Source organism: Heterodontus francisci, chromosome 28 (genome assembly GCF_036365525.1).
Source record: "Heterodontus francisci isolate sHetFra1 chromosome 28, sHetFra1.hap1, whole genome shotgun sequence".
Classification (NCBI taxonomy): Eukaryota; Metazoa; Chordata; class Chondrichthyes; order Heterodontiformes; family Heterodontidae; genus Heterodontus; species Heterodontus francisci.
In genome coordinates this window covers 2,681,647-2,699,756 of record NC_090398.1, presented here as the reverse complement: position 1 = coordinate 2,699,756, position 18,110 = coordinate 2,681,647, and the positions used below count along the sequence as shown (strand labels likewise).

At 47.9% G+C, this 18,110-nt stretch overlaps 1 protein-coding gene across 3 annotated transcripts in view; it reads right to left on the bottom strand.

Moving 5' to 3' along the window:
• Window positions 1–1,396: 1,396 nt before the first annotated feature.
• The window catches only part of LOC137345266 (ubiquitin-conjugating enzyme E2 L3-like), a 111,976-nt gene continuing 95,262 nt past the window's right edge, over window positions 1,397–18,110 (bottom strand). For all 3 annotated transcript variants that reach the window (XM_068008740.1, XM_068008741.1, XM_068008742.1), the window contains exon 4: window positions 1,397–2,182. In XM_068008740.1, the coding sequence (XP_067864841.1) occupies window positions 2,028–2,182 (155 nt within the window). In that variant the 3' untranslated portion in view covers window positions 1,397–2,027. The remainder of the gene's footprint in view (window positions 2,183–18,110) is intronic.

The window sequence follows — 18,110 nt, the reverse complement described above, 5'->3', positions numbered from 1 at the left end:
TGGGGAGGGGAGATCAATGGGGAAGGGGGAGGGGAGCAGGTGAGGAGGGGGTCGGGAGGAGGATGGGGAGAGGAAGTGGAGGGGTTGGTGAGGGGAGGAGTTGTGGAGGGGGAAAGAGGGGGAAGGGGAGGAAGATTGGGAGTGTGGTGGAAAAGGGGGAGGTATAGAGAAGGGGGGCAGGGAAGAGGATGGGGGTTGGGGTTGGCGAGGGGAGTTTTGGGGGGAGGGGAGGGGGATGGGTTGATGGATGTCTTGGTGGATGGGGTGGGTGTTGGCATGGAGGATGGGGTGGGCGTTGGGGAGAGGGATGGTGTGGGGGATGTGTAGGGGGATGGGGTGTAGGGTGGGTAGGTGGATGGGGTTGGGGGTGGGTAGGGGGATGGGGGGGATGGGGTGGGGGGTGGGGTGTAGGGTGGGTAGGGGGATGGGGTTGGGGGTGGGTAGGGGTTTGGGGTGGGGAATAGGGTGGTGGATGGGGAGGGTGTTGGGGAGAGGGATGGGGAGGGGAATGGGGTGGGGGATGGGGAGGGGTTTGGGGTGATGGATGGGGTGGGGCATGGGGAGGGGTTGGGAAGCGGGATGGGGAGGGGAATGGGGAGGTGTTGGGGAGAGGGATGGGGGATGGGGAGGAGAATTGGGAGGGGGATTGGGAGGGTGTTGAGGAGAGGGATGGGGAAGGGAATGGGGAGGGGGATGGGGAGGGTGTTGGGGAGCGGGATGGGGAGGGGGATGGGGGAGGGGGATTGGGAGGGTGTTGGGGAGAAGGATGGGGAAGGGAATGGGGAGGGTGATGGGGAGGGGGATTGGGTGGGGGATGGGGAGGGTGTTGGGGAGAGGGTTGGGGAAGGGAATGGGGAGGGTGATGGGGAGGGGGATTGGGTGGGGGATGGGGAGGGTGTTGGGGAGAGGGTTGGGGAGGGGAATGGGAGGGTTTGGGGAAAGGGATGGGAGGGGGATTGGGAGGGTGTTGGGGAGGGGAATGGGGTGGGGGATGGGGAGGGGAATGGGAGGGTTTGGGGAAAGGGATGGGAGGGGGATTGGGAGGGTGTTGGGGAGAGGGATGGGGAGGGGAATGGAGTGGGGGATGGGGAGGGGGATTGGGTGAGGAGGTGGGCCATTCTCCCCGGTGTACCAGGTCCAATATCTACCCCTCAAGCAACATCACTAAAAAAAAAGAGAAGGAACATCCTGGCCATGGCTGATCGTGGGATCTTGCTCTGCGCAAATCGGCATTCCCTGCAACCGCGAATGCCCTTCGGAAGGGACCTCATTGGCCGGGATGTGGTTTGGGTCTTCGAGTCGGCCGAGGCCCTGCCCACTCTGGCCGGCAGTGCAATGTTTGACGTTGGCAGGGAAGGACGAGAGGCAGCGAGAGAGAGAGACACAGACAGACGAGTCAACTTGTCAAGTCTACTTTAATCAGCCGAGAGACTCAGTGCTTCCTCATTAGAAAAACAGAATTCTATCGCAGAAGAATTGAAATAAACTGAAGAGGTCCCCACTCCATCCCGCCCTTCCCTTCCCTCCCTCCTCTTCCCTTTCCTCCTTCCACTCCTCCCTCCCCCTCCCCTGTACATCCCCCCATGTGCCCACCCGCCAGCCCCATCCATCTCATTCTCCCGCCCAAGTGGGCCTTGCAGGATCCCTCGGGGGGGGTGCGGAGGAGGAGGAGGAGGAGGAGGAGGGGGGGGGGCGTTGGTGGTGAGCGCCTTCTCTGGCGGAGTGCGGGAGGCGTTGGGGTCAGGGGTCACAGAACCACCGCCACCCCTCCCCTATCCCACCGCCACCCCCCCCCCCCCCCCCACACATCCCCTTTCATTCATTTAAAAAAAGAGCGACAACAATAACAGTAAAAGGACAAGGGACCGAGCGTGAATCTGAGAGAGCGACAGACTAATCATGAAACCAGCGGCGGCGGAACGCGATAGGGAAGGGGGGGTAGGGGAGAGGAGGGGGCCTTGAGCGGCCAAGGGCCAGGTGGGGAGTGGTGGGGGGGGGGGGAAGGGTCAAAGGCCAAGGGTCGTCCTTCAATCCACCGGCCGCTTCTCGCTGTATTTCCTCGTGTGCTCCTCGGCGTTTTTGAAGAACCTCTTGCGGTCTTTGCTGTATTCTTCCGCCAGTTCAATGCGCAGTGGGTGCTCGGGCTCGGGGTTGTCAATCAGGTTGACCAGAGATTCGATGACTGCAATGGGGAAGGGGGAGGGGGTGTTGGGGAGACGGAAATAGGGGTAACATGGGGGGGGGGGGGGGGAGGGGAGGTCAGGAAGAAATAAATAAAGCAATAAATAAATGATTGCAGCACGCACACTCTTCCCCGGCTCGTTTCGCTGTCGACCCGCCAAGCCTCCGACGACTTGGCCAGCATCTCGTGCGCATCCAAAGCCAGAGGCCTAGCGGCAAACCCACTGATCCCTCACTACTCCTAAGTATCACAGGTCAGAGGGTGAGAGCTTCCAGAGAAGTCAACAGAGGGATATGGACGGCACCCGTGTGGTAGTCCTCTCTCTCTTTGCCTATCTCACTGTCTCTCTCTCTCTCTCTATATCTATCTGTCTTTCTCTCTCTATACCTATCTGTCCGTCTCTATTTCTCTCTCTCTCTCTATCTTACGTTATGCCGCCCTGTACGAACTTGACATATAGTACATCTCTCTCAGTCTCATTATCACGCTGTCTTTCAGTCTCTCTCTCTCTGTATCTTTCTCTCTCTGTCTCTCGGTCGTTTTCTCTCTCTAGTGCTGGCTCCTTCTTTCTCTGTCTCTCACTCTTTCTGTCTCTCCCTCTCTGTCTTTCACTCTTGCTTCCTGTCCCTCACTTTTTCTCACTCTGTATTTCACTCTTGCTTTCAGTCTCTATCTCGTGCTCTTTCCAGCTGTCTCTCAGTCTCTTTCTTCTCTCGGTCATTCACACTTTCTCCCTCTGACTCTCAGTCTCTTTCTCTCTATCTCTTTCTCTGTCTCCCAGTGTCTTTCCCTTTTTGTCTCTCAGTCTCTTTCTCTCTCTGTGTCTCACGCTTTCTCTCAGTGTCTCTCTCTGTCTCGCGGTCTCTGACTGCCTCTCACTCTTTCTCTGTATCTTTCTCTCTGTCTCTCACTCTTCCAGCCAGTCTCTTTATCTCTTTGTCCCTCACTCTTTACCTCTCTGTCTTTCACTACTACTCTCTCTGTCTCTCTCTTTCTCTCTGTCACTCACTGTTCCTCCATGGCTCTTTCACTCCCTGTCTTTCACACTTTCTCTCTCTGTCTCTCGGTCTTTCTCTCTCTGCATCTCACTCATTCTCTCTCTGTCTCTCACTCTGTCTCTCTCAGTATTTCACACTTGCTGTCTCTGTCTCTCACTCTTTCTCACTCTGTCTTTCCCGCTTTCTCTCGCTCTTTCTTGCTGTCTCTCAGTCTCTTTCTCTCCCTCTCTCTCTCTCTTTCTCTCTCTGTCTCTCGGTCTCTTTCTATCTCTGTCTTTCGCTCTCTTTCACTCTCTGCCTCTTGCTCCCTCTCTCTCTCTGTCTCAGTCTCTTCCTCTCTCTGTCTCTTGCTCTCTTTCTCGCTCTGTCTCAGTCTCTTTCTCTCTCTTGCTCTCTTTCTCTCTGTCTCTCGCTCTCTTTCTCTCTCTGTCTCTCGCTCTCTCTCTCTCTGTCCCTCAGTCTTTCTCACTCTGTCTTTCCCACTTTCTCTCTGTCTCTCGCTCTTTCTCGCTGGATCTCAGTCTCTTTCCCTTTCTGTCTCTCAGTCTCTTTCTCTCTCCTTCTCAAAGTCTCTTTCTTTCTCTGTCTCTCACTCATTCTCTCTCTGTCTCTCGCTCTTTCTCTGTCTTGCTCTCTCTCTCAGTGTCTTTCTCTCTCTGTCTCTCACTCTTTCTCTCTCTGTCTCTCGCTCTTTCTCTGTCTCTCCGTCTCTTTCTCTCTCTGCATCTCAGTCTCTTTCTCTGTCTCGCTCTCTCTCTCAGTGTCTTTCTCTCTGTGTCTCTCACTCTTTCTCTCTCTGTCTCTCGCTCTCTGTCTCTCAGTCTCTTGCTCTGTCTCGCTCTCTCTCTCAGTGTCTTTCTCTCTCTGTCTCTCACTCTTTCTCTCTCTGTCTCTCGGTCTCCTTCTCTCTGTCTCTCACTCATTCTCTATCTGTTTCCCCGTCTCTTTCTCTCTCCGTCATCTCTTTCTCTCTCTCCGTCTCTCAGTCTCTTTCTCTCTCTCTCTCTCACTCTTTCTCTCTCTGTCTCTCGCTCTCTCTCTGTCTCTCACTCTTTCTCTCTCTGTCTCTCGCTCTCTCTCTGTCTCTCAGTCTCTTTCTCTCTCTGTCTCTCTGTCTCTTTCTCTGTCTCGCTCTCTCTCAGTCTCTTTCTCTCTCTGTCTCTCGCTCTCTCTCTGTCTCTCAGTCTCTTTCCCTCTCTGTCTCTCGCTCTCTCTCTGTCTCTCAGTCTCTTTCTCTGTCTCGCTCTCTCTCTCTGTGTCTTTCTCTCTCTGTCTCTCACTCTTTCTCTCTGTCTCTCGCTCTCTCTCTGTCTCTCAGTCTCTTTCTCTGTCTCGCTCTCTCTCTCAGTGTCTTTCTCTCTCTGTCTCTCACTCTTTCTCGCTCTGTCTCTCACTCTTTCTCTCTCTGTCTCTCGCTCTTTCTCTGTCTCTCCGTCTCTTTCTCTCTCTGCCTCTCAGTCTCTTTCTCTGTCTCGCTCTCTCTCTCAGTGTCTATCTCTCTTGTCTCTCACTCTTTCTCTCTCTGTGTCTCACTCTTTTTCTCTCTGTCTCTCGCTCTTTCTCTGTCTCTCAGTCTCTTTCTCTCTCTGTCTCTCAGTCTCTTTCTGTCTCGCTCTCTCTCTCAGTCTCTTTCTCTCTCTGTCTCTCGCTCTCTCTCTGTCTCTCACTCTTTCTCTCTCTGTCTCTCGCTCTCTCTCTGTCTCTCAGTTTCTTTCTCTCTCTGTCTCTCGCTCTCTCTCTGTCTCTCAGTCTCTTTCTCTCTCTGTCTCTCAGTCTCTTTCTCTGTCTCGCTCTCTCTCTCAGTGTCTTTCTCTCTCTGTCTCTCACTCATTCTCTCTCTGTCTCTCGCTCTCTCTGTCTCGCTCTCTCTCTCAGTGTCTTTCTCTCTCTGTCTCTCACTCATTCTCTCTCTGTCTCTCACTCTTTCTCTCTCTGTCACTCGCTCTCTCTCTGTCTCTCAGTCTCTTTCTCTGTCTTGCTCTCTCTCAGTGTCTTTCACTCTCTGTCTCTCGCTCTCTGTCTCTCAGTATCTTTCTCTGTATGTCTCTCGCTCTCTCTCTGTCTCTCAGTCTCTTTCTCTGTCTCGCTCTCTCTCTCAGTGTCTTTCTCTCTCTGTCTCTCGCTCTCTCTCTGTCTCTCAGTCTCTTTCGCTCTCTGTCTCTCTGTCTCGTTCTCTCTCTCAGTCTCTTTCTCTCTGTCTCTCGCTCTCTCTCTGTCTCTCAGTCTCTTTCTCTCTCTGTCTGTCGCTCTCTCTCTGTCTCTCAGTCTCTTTCTCTCTCTGTCTCAGTTTGTCTCTTTCGCTGTCTCGCTCTCTCTATCAATGACTTTCTCTCTCTGCCTCTCACTCTTTCTCTCTCTGTCTCTCGCTCTCTCTCTGTCTCTCAGTCTCTTTCTCTGTCTCACTCTCTCTCTCAGTGTCTTTCTCTCTCTGTCTCTCACTCTTTCTCTCTCTGTCTCTCGGTCTCCTTCTCTCTCTGTCTCTCACTCACTCTCTATCTGTTTCCCAGTCTCTTACTCTCTCTGTCATCTCTTTCTCTCCCTCTGTCTCTCAGTCACTTTCTCGCTCTGTCTCTTAGTCTCTTTCACTTTCTGTCTCTCAGTCTCTCTCTCTTTCGGTCTCTTTCTATCCCTCTCTCTCGCTCTTTCTCTCTCTTTCTCACTGTCTTTCACTCTTTCTCTCTGTCTCTTGCTCTTTCTAGCTGTCTCTCAGTCTCTTTCTTCTCTCTGTCATTCACACTTTCTCTCTCTGTCTCTCAGTCTCTTTCTATCTCTGTCTTTCGCTCTATTTCTCTCTCTGTCTCTTGCTCCCTTTCTCTCTCTGTCTCAGTCTCTTTCTCTCTCCGTCTCTCAGTCTCTTTCTCTCTCTGTCTCAGTTTGTCTCTCTCTCTGTCTCTTGCTCCCTTTCTCTCTCTGTCTCAGTCTCTTTCTCTCTCTGTCTCTTGCTCCGTTTCTCTCTCTGTCTCAGTCTCTTTCTCTCTCTGTCTCTCAGTCTGTTTCTCTCTCTGTCTCTCAGTCTGTCTCTGTCTCAGTCTCTTTCTCTCTCTGTCTCAGTTTGTCTCTCTCTCTCTGTCTCTTGCTCCCTTTCTCTCTCTGTCTCAGTCTCTTTCACTCTCTGTCTCTCAGTCTCTTTATCTCTCTGTCTCAGTTTGTCTCTCTCTCTGTCTCTTGCTCTCTTTCACTCTCTGTCTCTCAGTCTCTTTCTCTCTCTGTCTCTCAGTCTGTTTCTCTCTCTGTCTCTCAGTCTGTCTCTCTCTCAGTTTCTTTCTCTCTCTGTCTCAGTTTGTCTCTCTCTCTGTCTCAATCTCTTTCTCTCTCTGTCTTTCGCTATATTTCTCTCTCTCTCTCTTGCTCTCTTTCTCTCTCTGTCTCAGTCTCTTTCGCTCTCTGTCTCTCAGTCTGTTTCTCTTTCTGTCTCTCAGTCTGTCTCTCTATCAGTCTCTTTCTCTCTCTGTCTCAGTCTCATTCACTCTCTGTCTCTCGGTCTCTTTCTCTCTCTGTCTTTCGCTCTATTTCTCTCTCTGTCGCTTGCTCCCTTTCTCTCTCTGTCTCAGTCTCTTTCTTCTCTCTGTCATTCACACTTTCTCTCTCTGTCTCTCAGTCTCTTTCACTCTCTGTCTCTCGGTCTCTTTCTCTCTCTGTCTTTCGCTCTATTTCTCTCTCTGTCTCTTGCTCCCTTTCTCTCTCTGTCTCAGTCTCTTCCTCTCTCTGTCTCTCAGTCTGTTTCTCTCTCTGTCTCTTGATCTCTTTCTCTTCTACTCTCTGTTTCTTTCTTTCTCTGTCTCTCAGTCTGTTTCTTTCTCTGTCTCGCTCTCTCTCAGTGTCATTCTCTCTCTGTCCCTCACTCTCTCTCTGTCTGGCGGTCTCTATCTTTCTCTGTGTCTCAGTCTCTTTCTCTGTCTCTCTCTGTCTCTCAGTCTCTTTCTCTCTCTATCTCACTCTTTCTCTCTCTGTCTCTCACTCTTTCTCTCTGTCTCTCAGTCTCTTTCTCTGTCTCGCTCTCTCTCAGTGTCTTTCTCTCTCTGTCTCTCACTCTTTCTCTCTCTGTCTCTCACTCTTTCTCTCTCTGTCTCTGTCTCTTTCTCTCTCTGTCTCTCACTCTTTCTCTCTCTGTCTCTCACTCTTTCTCTCTCTGTCTCTGTCTCTTTCTCTCTCTGTCTCTCACTCTTTCTCTCTGTCTCTCGCACTTTCTCTGTCTCTCAGTCTCTTTCTCTGTATCGCTCTCTCTCTCAGTGTCTTTCTCTCTGTGTCTCTCACTCTTTCTCTCTCTGTCTCTCGCTCTATCTCTGTCTCTCAGTCTCTTTCTCTCTCTGTCTCTCAGTCTCTTTCTCTGTCTCGCTCTCTCTCTCAGTCTCTTTCTCTCTCTGTCTCTCGCTCTCTCTCTGTCTCTCATTCTTCCTGTCAGTCTCTTTCTCACTCTGTCTCTCACTCTTTCTCTGTATCTCTGTCTCTTTCTCTCTATCTCTCACTCTTCCTGTCAGTCTCTTTCTCTCTCTGTCTCTCACTCTTTCTCTGTATCTCTGTCTCTTTCTCTCGATCTCTCACTCTTCCTGTCAGTCTCTTTCTCTCTCTGTCTCTCACTCGTTCTCTGTATCTCTGTCTCTTTCTCTCTATCTCTCACTCTTCCTGTCAGTCTCTTTCTCTCTCTGTCTCTCACTCTTTCTCTGTATCTCTGTCTCTTTCTCTCTGTCTCTCAATCTTCCTGTCAGTCTCTTTCTCTCTCTGTCTCTCACTCTTTCTCTGTATCTCTGTCTCTTTCTCTCTATCTCTCACTCTTCCTGTCAGTCTCTTTCTCTCTCTGTCTCTCACTCTTTCGCTGTATCTCTGTCTCTGTCTCTCAATCTCTTTCTCTGTCTCTCACTCTTCCTGTCAGTCTCTTTCTCACTCTGTCTCTCACTCTTTCTCTGTATCTCTGTCTCTTTCTCTCTGTCTCTCAATCTTCCTGTCAGTCTCTTTCTCTCTCTGCCTCTCAATCTCTTTCTCTGTATCTCTGTCTCTTTCTCTCTATCTCTCACTCTTCCTGTCAGTCTCTTTCTCACTCTGTCTCTCACTCTTTCTCTGTATCTCTGTCTCTTTCTCTCTGTCTCTCAATCTTCCTGTCAGTCTCTTTCTCTCTCTGTCTCTCACTCTTTCTCTGTATCTCTGTCTCTTTTTCTCTCTCTGTCTCTCACTCTTTCGCTGTATCTCTGTCTCTGTCTCTCAATCTCTTTCTCTGTCTCTCACTCTTCCTGTCAGTCTCTTTCTCACTCTGTCTCTCACTCTTTCTCTGTATCTCTGTCTCTTTCTCTCTATCTCTCACTCTTCCTGTCAGTCTCTTTCACTCTCTGTCTCTCACTCTTTCTCTGTATCTCTGTCTGTCTCTCAATCTCTTTCTCTGTCTATCACTCTTCCTGTCAGTCTCTTTCTCACTCTGTCTCTCACTCTTTCTCTGTATCTCTGTCTCTTTCTCTCTAGATCTCACTCTTCCTGTCAGTCTCTTTCACTCTCTGTCTCTCACTCTTTCTCTGTATCTCTGTCTCTTTCTCTCTGTCTCTCAATCTTCCTGTCAGTCTCTTTCTCTCTCTGTCTCTCACTCTTTCTCTGTATCTCTGTCTCTTTCTCTCTATCTCTCACTCTTCCTGTCAGTCTCTTTCTCTCTCTGTCTCTCACTCTTTCGCTGTATCTCTGTCTCTGTCTCTCAATCTCTTTCTCTGTCTCTCACTCTTCCTGTCAGTCTCTTTCTCACTCTGTCTCTCACTCTTTCTCTGTATCTCTGTCTCTTTCTCTCTGTCTCTCAATCTTCCTGTCAGTCTCTTTCTCTCTCTGCCTCTCAATCTCTTTCTCTGTATCTCTGTCTCTTTCTCTCTATCTCTCACTCTTCCTGTCAGTCTCTTTCTCACTCTGTCTCTCACTCTTTCTCTGTATCTCTGTCTCTTTCTCTCTGTCTCTCAATCTTCCTGTCAGTCTCTTTCTCTCTCTGTCTCTCACTCTTTCTCTGTATCTCTGTCTCTTTTTCTCTCTCTGTCTCTCACTCTTTCGCTGTATCTCTGTCTCTGTCTCTCAATCTCTTTCTCTGTCTCTCACTCTTCCTGTCAGTCTCTTTCTCACTCTGTCTCTCACTCTTTCTCTGTATCTCTGTCTCTTTCTCTCTATCTCTCACTCTTCCTGTCAGTCTCTTTCACTCTCTGTCTCTCACTCTTTCTCTGTATCTCTGTCTGTCTCTCAATCTCTTTCTCTGTCTATCACTCTTCCTGTCAGTCTCTTTCTCACTCTGTCTCTCACTCTTTCTCTGTATCTCTGTCTCTTTCTCTCTAGATCTCACTCTTCCTGTCAGTCTCTTTCACTCTCTGTCTCTCACTCTTTCTCTGTATCTCTGTCTCTGTCTCTCAATCTCTTTCTCTGTCTCTCACTCTTCCTGTCAGTCTCTTTCTCACTCTGTCTCTCACTCTTTCTCTGTATCTCTGTCTCTGTCTCTCAATCTCTTTCTCTGTCTCACTCTTCCTGTCAGTCTCTTTCTCTCTCTGTCTCTCATTCTTTCTCTGTATCTCTGTCTCTGTCTCTCAATCTCTTTCTCTGTCTCTCACTCTTTCTGTCAGTCTCTTTCTCACTCTGTCTCTCACTTTTTCTCTGTATCTCTGTCTCTGTCTCTCAATCTCTTTCTCTGTCTCTCACTCTTTCTGTCAGTCTCTATCTCTCTGTCTCTCAATCTTCCTGTCAGTCTCGTTCTCTCACTGCCTCTCGTTTTCTTTCTCACTCTTTCTCTCACTCTTTCTCTGTATCTCTGTCACTGTCTCTCAATCACTTTCTCTGTCTCTCAAGCTTCCTGTCAGTCTCTTTCTCTCTGTCTCTCACTCTTTCTCTGTATCTCTGTCTCTTTCTCTCAGTCTCTTTCTCTGACTGCCTCTCGGTCTCTTTCTCTCTCTGTCTCTCACTCTTTCTCTGTATCTCAGTCTCTATCTCTCTATCTCTCACTCTTCCTGTCAGTCTCTTTCTCTCTCTGTCTCTCACTCTTTCTCTGTATCTCTGTCTCTTTCTCTCTATCTCTCACTCTTCCTGTCAGTCACTTTCTCACTCTGTCTCTCACTCTTTCTCTGTATCTCTGTCTCTTTCTCTCTGTCTCTCAATCTTCCTGTCCGTCTCTTTCTCTCTCTGTCTCTCACTCTTTCTCTGTATCTCTGTCTCTTTCTCTCTATCTCTCACTCTTCCTGTCAGTCTCTTTCTCACTCTGTCTCTCACTCTTTCTCTGTATCTCTGTCTCTTTCTCTCAATCTCTTTCTCTGTCTCTCACTCTTTCTGTCAGTCTCTTTCTCACTCTGTCTCTCACTCTTTCTCTGTATCACAGTCTCTTTCTCTCTGTCTCTCAATCTTCCTGTCAGTCTCGTTCTCTCACTGCCTCTCACTCTTTCTCTGTATCTCCGTCTCTTTCTCTCTGTCTCTCAATCTTCCTGTCAGTCTCTTTCTCTGACTGCCTCTCGGTCTCTTTCTCTCTCTGTCTCTCACTCTTTCTCTGTATCTCTGTCTCTTTCTCTCTGTCTCTCAATCTTCCTGTCAGTCTCTTTCTCTCTCTGTCTCTCACTGTCTCTCGGTCTCTTTCTCAGTCTCTTTCTCTCACTGCCTCTCGGTCTCTTTCTCTCTCTGTCTCTCGATCTTTGTCTCTCAGTCTCTTTCTCTGTCTCGCTCTCTCTCTCAGTGTCTTTCTCTCTCTGTCTCTCACAGCCTCTCGGTCTCTTTCTCTCTCTGTCTCTCACTCTTTCTCTGTATCTCTGTCTCTGTCTCTCAGTCTCTCAATCTTCCTGTCAGTGTCTTTCTCTCTCTGTATCTCACTCTTTCTCTGTATCTCTGTCTCTTTCTCTCTGTCTCTCAATCTTCCTGTCAGTCTCTTTCTCTCTCTGTCTCTCACTCTTTCTCTGTATCTCTGTCTCTTTCTCTCTATCTCTCACTCTTCCTGTCAGTCTCTTTCTCTCTCTGTCTCTCACTCTTTCTCTGTATCTCTGTCTCTTTCTCTCTCTGTCTCTCAATCTTTCTCTGTATCTCTGTCTCTTTCTCTCTCTGTCTCTCACTCTTTCTCTGTATCTCTGTCTCTTTCTCTCTATCTCTCACTGTTCCTCTCGGTCTCTTTCTCTCTCTGTCTCTCACTCTTCCTCTGTATCTCTGTCTCTTTCTCTCTATCTCTCACTCTTCCTGTCAGTCTCTTTCTCTCTCTGTCTCTCACTCTTTCTCTGTATCTCTGTCTCTTTCTCTCTCTGTCTCTCAATCTTTCTCTTTATCTCTGTCTCTTTCTCTCTCTGTCTCTCACTCTTTCTCTGTATCTCTGTCTCTTTCTCTCTATCTCTCACTCTTCCTCTCGGTCTCTTTCTCTCTCTGTCTCTCACTCTTTCTCTGTATCTCTGTCTCTTTCTCTCTAGCTCTCACTCTTCCTGTCAGTCTCTTTCTCTCTCTGTCTCTCACTCTTTCTCTGTATCTCTGTCTGTCTCTCAATCTCTTTCTCTGTCTCTCACTCTTCCTGTCAGCCTCTTTCTCACTCTGTCTCTCACACTTTCTCTGTATCTCTGTCTCTTTCTCTCTGTCTCTAACTCTTCCTGTCAGTCTCTTTCTCTCTCTGTCTCTCAGTTTGTCTCTCTCTTTGTCTCTTACTCCCTTTCTCTCTCTGTCTCTCAGTCTGTTTCTCTCTCTGTCTCTTAGTCTCTTTCTTTCTCTGTGTCTCACTCTTTCTCTCTCTGTCTCTCAGTCTCTTTCTCTCTCTGTCTCTCAGTTTGTCTCTCTCTCTGTCTCTTGCTCCCTTTCTCTCTCTGTCTCAGTCTCTTTCTCTCTCTGTCTTTCGCTCTATTTCTCTCCCTGTCTCTTGCTCCCTTTCTCTCTCTGTCTCTCAGTCTGTTTCTCTCTCTGTCTCTTAGTCTCTTTCTTTCTCTGTGTCTCACTCTTTCTCTGTATCTCTGTCTCTGTCTCTCAGTCTCTCAATCTTCCTGTCAGTCTCTTTCTCTCTCTGTCTCTCACTCTTTCTCTGTCTCTCAGTCTCTTTCTCTCTCCGACTCTGTCTCTTTCTCTCTCTGTCTCTCACTCTTTCACTGTCTCTCTGTCTCTCACTCTTTCTCTCTCTGTCTCTCGCTCTTTTTCTCTCTGTCTCTCACTCTTTCTCTGTATCTCTGTCTCTGTCTCTCAGTCTCTCAATCTTCCTGTCAGTCTCTTTCTCTCTCTGTCTCTCACTCTTTCTCTGTCTCTCAGTCTCTTTCTCTCTCCGACTCTGTCTCTTTCTCTCTCTGTCTCTCACTCTTTCACTGTCTCTCTGTCTCTCACTCTTTCTCTCTCAGTTTCTCGCTCTTTATCTCTCTGTCTCTCACTCTTTCTCTCTCTGTCTCACGCACTTTCTCTGTCTCTCTGTCTCTCACTCTTTCTCTCTCTGTCTCTCGCTCTTTATCTCTCTGTCTCTCACTCTTTCTCTGTCCATCTGTCTCTTTCTGTCTCTATCTCTCACTCTTTCTCTCTCTGTCTCTCACTCTTTCTCTCTCTGTCTCTCAGTCTCTTTCTCTGTCTCGCTCTCTCTCAGTGTCTTTCTTTCTGTCTCTCACTGTCTGTCTCTTTCTCAGTCTCTTTCTCTCACTGCCTCTCGGTCTCTTTCTCTCTCTGTCTCTCACTCTTTCTCTGTATCTCTGTCTCTTTCTCTCTGTCTCTCAATCTTCCTGTCAGTCTCTTTCTCTCTCTGTCTCTCACTCTTTCTCTGTATCTCTGTCTATTTCTCTGTCTCTCACTCTTCCTGTCAGTCTGTTTCTCTCAGTCTCTCAGTCTCATTCTCTGTCTCGCTCTCTCTCTCTCAGTGTCTTTCTCTCTCTGTCTCTCACTGTCTCTCTGTCTCTTTCTCAGTCTCTTTCTCTCACTGCCTCTCGGTCTCTTTCTCTCTCTGTCTCTCGGTCTCTTTCTCTCTCTGTCTCGCTCTCTCTCAGTGCCTTTCTCTCTCTGTCTCTCACTCTTTCTCTCTCTGTCTCTCACTCTTTCTCTCTCTGTCTCTGTCTCTTTCTCTCTCTGTCTCTGTCTCTTTCTCTCTCCGTCTCTGTCTCTTTCTCTCTCTGTCTCTCGCTCTTTCTCTCTCTGTCTCTCACTCTTTCTCTGTCTCTCTGTCTCTCTCTGTCTCTATCTCTCACTCTTTCTCTCTCTGTCTCTCACTCTTTCTCTCTGTCTCTCAGTCTCTTTCTCTGTCTCGCTCTCTCTCAGTGTCTTTCTCTGTCTGTCTCTCACTGTCTCTCGGTCTCTTTCTCTCTCTGTCTCTCACTCTTTCTCTGTATCTCTGTCTCTTTCTCTGTCTCTCACTCTTCCTGTCAGTCTCTTTCTCTCTGTCTCTCAGTCTCTTTCTCTGTCTCGCTCTCTCTCTCAGTGTCTTTCTCTCTCAGTCTCTCACTGTCTCGCTGTCTCTTTCTCTCTCTGTATCTCACTGCCTCTCGGTCTCTATCTCTCTCTATCTCTCACTCTTTCTCTGTATCTCTGTCTCTTTCTCTCTGTCTCTCAATCTTCCTGTCAGTCTCTTTCTCTCTCTGTCTCTCACTCTTTCTCTGTATCTCCGTCTCTTTCTCTCTGTCTCTCAATCTTCCTGTCAGTCTCTTTCTCTGACTGCCTCTCGGTCTCTTTCTCTCTCTGTCTCTCACTCTTTCTCTGTATCTCTGTCTCTTTCTCTCTGTCTCTCAATCTTCCTGTCAGTCTCTTTCTCTCTCTGTCTCTCACTGTCTCTCGGTCTCTTTCTCAGTCTCTTTCTCTCACTGCCTCTCGGTCTCTTTCTCTCTCTGTCTCTCGATCTTTGTCTCTCAGTCTCTTTCTCTGTCTCGCTCTCTCTCTCAGTGTCTTTCTCTCTCTGTCTCTCACAGCCTCTCGGTCTCTTTCTCTCTCTGTCTCTCACTCTTTCTCTGTATCTCTGTCTCTGTCTCTCAGTCTCTCAATCTTCCTGTCAGTGTCTTTCTCTCTCTGTATCTCACTCTTTCTCTGTATCTCTGTCTCTTTCTCTCTGTCTCTCAATCTTCCTGTCAGTCTCTTTCTCTCTCTGTCTCTCACTCTTTCTCTGTATCTCTGTCTCTTTCTCTCTATCTCTCACTCTTCCTGTCAGTCTCTTTCTCTCTCTGTCTCTCACTCTTTCTCTGTATCTCTGTCTCTTTCTCTCTCTGTCTCTCAATCTTTCTCTGTATCTCTGTCTCTTTCTCTCTCTGTCTCTCACTCTTTCTCTGTATCTCTGTCTCTTTCTCTCTATCTCTCACTGTTCCTCTCGGTCTCTTTCTCTCTCTGTCTCTCACTCTTCCTCTGTATCTCTGTCTCTTTCTCTCTATCTCTCACTCTTCCTGTCAGTCTCTTTCTCTCTCTGTCTCTCACTCTTTCTCTGTATCTCTGTCTCTTTCTCTCTCTGTCTCTCAATCTTTCTCTTTATCTCTGTCTCTTTCTCTCTCTGTCTCTCACTCTTTCTCTGTATCTCTGTCTCTTTCTCTCTATCTCTCACTCTTCCTCTCGGTCTCTTTCTCTCTCTGTCTCTCACTCTTTCTCTGTATCTCTGTCTCTTTCTCTCTAGCTCTCACTCTTCCTGTCAGTCTCTTTCTCTCTCTGTCTCTCACTCTTTCTCTGTATCTCTGTCTGTCTCTCAATCTCTTTCTCTGTCTCTCACTCTTCCTGTCAGCCTCTTTCTCACTCTGTCTCTCACACTTTCTCTGTATCTCTGTCTCTTTCTCTCTGTCTCTAACTCTTCCTGTCAGTCTCTTTCTCTCTCTGTCTCTCAGTTTGTCTCTCTCTTTGTCTCTTACTCCCTTTCTCTCTCTGTCTCTCAGTCTGTTTCTCTCTCTGTCTCTTAGTCTCTTTCTTTCTCTGTGTCTCACTCTTTCTCTCTCTGTCTCTCAGTCTCTTTCTCTCTCTGTCTCTCAGTTTGTCTCTCTCTCTGTCTCTTGCTCCCTTTCTCTCTCTGTCTCAGTCTCTTTCTCTCTCTGTCTTTCGCTCTATTTCTCTCCCTGTCTCTTGCTCCCTTTCTCTCTCTGTCTCTCAGTCTGTTTCTCTCTCTGTCTCTTAGTCTCTTTCTTTCTCTGTGTCTCACTCTTTCTCTGTATCTCTGTCTCTGTCTCTCAGTCTCTCAATCTTCCTGTCAGTCTCTTTCTCTCTCTGTCTCTCACTCTTTCTCTGTCTCTCAGTCTCTTTCTCTCTCCGACTCTGTCTCTTTCTCTCTCTGTCTCTCACTCTTTCACTGTCTCTCTGTCTCTCACTCTTTCTCTCTCTGTCTCTCGCTCTTTTTCTCTCTGTCTCTCACTCTTTCTCTGTATCTCTGTCTCTGTCTCTCAGTCTCTCAATCTTCCTGTCAGTCTCTTTCTCTCTCTGTCTCTCACTCTTTCTCTGTCTCTCAGTCTCTTTCTCTCTCCGACTCTGTCTCTTTCTCTCTCTGTCTCTCACTCTTTCACTGTCTCTCTGTCTCTCACTCTTTCTCTCTCAGTTTCTCGCTCTTTATCTCTCTGTCTCTCACTCTTTCTCTCTCTGTCTCACGCACTTTCTCTGTCTCTCTGTCTCTCACTCTTTCTCTCTCTGTCTCTCGCTCTTTATCTCTCTGTCTCTCACTCTTTCTCTGTCCATCTGTCTCTTTCTGTCTCTATCTCTCACTCTTTCTCTCTCTGTCTCTCACTCTTTCTCTCTCTGTCTCTCAGTCTCTTTCTCTGTCTCGCTCTCTCTCAGTGTCTTTCTTTCTGTCTCTCACTGTCTGTCTCTTTCTCAGTCTCTTTCTCTCACTGCCTCTCGGTCTCTTTCTCTCTCTGTCTCTCACTCTTTCTCTGTATCTCTGTCTCTTTCTCTCTGTCTCTCAATCTTCCTGTCAGTCTCTTTCTCTCTCTGTCTCTCACTCTTTCTCTGTATCTCTGTCTATTTCTCTGTCTCTCACTCTTCCTGTCAGTCTGTTTCTCTCAGTCTCTCAGTCTCATTCTCTGTCTCGCTCTCTCTCTCTCAGTGTCTTTCTCTCTCTGTCTCTCACTGTCTCTCTGTCTCTTTCTCAGTCTCTTTCTCTCACTGCCTCTCGGTCTCTTTCTCTCTCTGTCTCTCGGTCTCTTTCTCTCTCTGTCTCGCTCTCTCTCAGTGCCTTTCTCTCTCTGTCTCTCACTCTTTCTCTCTCTGTCTCTCACTCTTTCTCTCTCTGTCTCTGTCTCTTTCTCTCTCTGTCTCTGTCTCTTTCTCTCTCCGTCTCTGTCTCTTTCTCTCTCTGTCTCTCGCTCTTTCTCTCTCTGTCTCTCACTCTTTCTCTGTCTCTCTGTCTCTCTCTGTCTCTATCTCTCACTCTTTCTCTCTCTGTCTCTCACTCTTTCTCTCTGTCTCTCAGTCTCTTTCTCTGTCTCGCTCTCTCTCAGTGTCTTTCTCTGTCTGTCTCTCACTGTCTCTCGGTCTCTTTCTCTCTCTGTCTCTCACTCTTTCTCTGTATCTCTGTCTCTTTCTCTGTCTCTCACTCTTCCTGTCAGTCTCTTTCTCTCTGTCTCTCAGTCTCTTTCTCTGTCTCGCTCTCTCTCTCAGTGTCTTTCTCTCTCAGTCTCTCACTGTCTCGCTGTCTCTTTCTCTCTCTGTATCTCACTGCCTCTCGGTCTCTATCTCTCTCTATCTCTCACTCTTTCTCTGTATCTCTGTCTCTTTCTCTCTGTCTCTCAATCTTCCTGTCAGTCTCTTTCTCTCTCTGTCTCTCACTCTTTCTCTGTATCTCCGTCTCTTTCTCTCTGTCTCTCAATCTTCCTGTCAGTCTCTTTCTCTGACTGCCTCTCGGTCTCTTTCTCTCTCTGTCTCTCACTCTTTCTCTGTATCTCTGTCTCTTTCTCTCTGTCTCTCAATCTTCCTGTCAGTCTCTTTCTCTCTCTGTCTCTCACTGTCTCTCGGTCTCTTTCTCAGTCTCTTTCTCTCACTGCCTCTCGGTCTCTTTCTCTCTCTGTCTCTCGATCTTTGTCTCTCAGTCTCTTTCTCTGTCTCGCTCTCTCTCTCAGTGTCTTTCTCTCTCTGTCTCTCACAGCCTCTCGGTCTCTTTCTCTCTCTGTCTCTCACTCTTTCTCTGTATCTCTGTCTCTGTCTCTCAGTCTCTCAATCTTCCTGTCAGTGTCTTTCTCTCTCTGTATCTCACTCTTTCTCTGTATCTCTGTCTCTTTCTCTCTGTCTCTCAATCTTCCTGTCAGTCTCTTTCTCTCTCTGTCTCTCACTCTTTCTCTGTATCTCTGTCTCTTTCTCTCTCTGTCTCTTAGTCTCTTTCTTTCTCTGTGTCTCACTCTTTCTCTCTCTGTCTCTCAGTCTCTTTCTCTCTCTGTCTCTCAGTTTGTCTCTCTCTCTGTCTCTTGCTCCCTTTCTCTCTCTGTCTCAGTCTCTTTCTCTCTCTGTCTTTCGCTCTATTTCTCTCTCTGTCTCTTGCTCCCTTTCTCTCTCTGTCTCTCAGTCTGTTTCTCTCTCTGTCTCTTAGTCTCTTTCTTTCTCTGTGTCTCACTCTTTCTCTGTATCTCTGTCTCTGTCTCTCAGTCTCTCAATCTTCCTGTCAGTCTCTTTCTCTCTCTGTCTCTCACTCTTTCTCTGTCTCTCAGTCTCTTTCTCTCTCCGACTCTGTCTCTTTCTCTCTCTGTCTCTCACTCTTTCACTGTCTCTCTGTCTCTCACTCTTTCTCTCTCTGTCTCTCGCTCTTTATCTCTCTGTCTCTCACTCTTTCTCTGTATCTCTGTCTCTGTCTCTCAGTCTCTCAATCTTCCTGTCAGTCTCTTTCTCTCTCTGTCTCTCACTCTTTCTCTGTCTCTCAGTCTCTTTCTCTCTCCGACTCTGTCTCTTTCTCTCTCTGTCTCTCACTCTTTCACTGTCTCTCTGTCTCTCACTCTTTCTCTCTCTGTCTCTCGCTCTTTATCTCTCTGTCTCTCACTCTTTCTCTCTCTGTCTCACGCACTTTCTCTGTCTCTCTGTCTCTCACTCTTTCTCTCTCTGTCTCTCGCTCTTTATCTCTCTGTCTC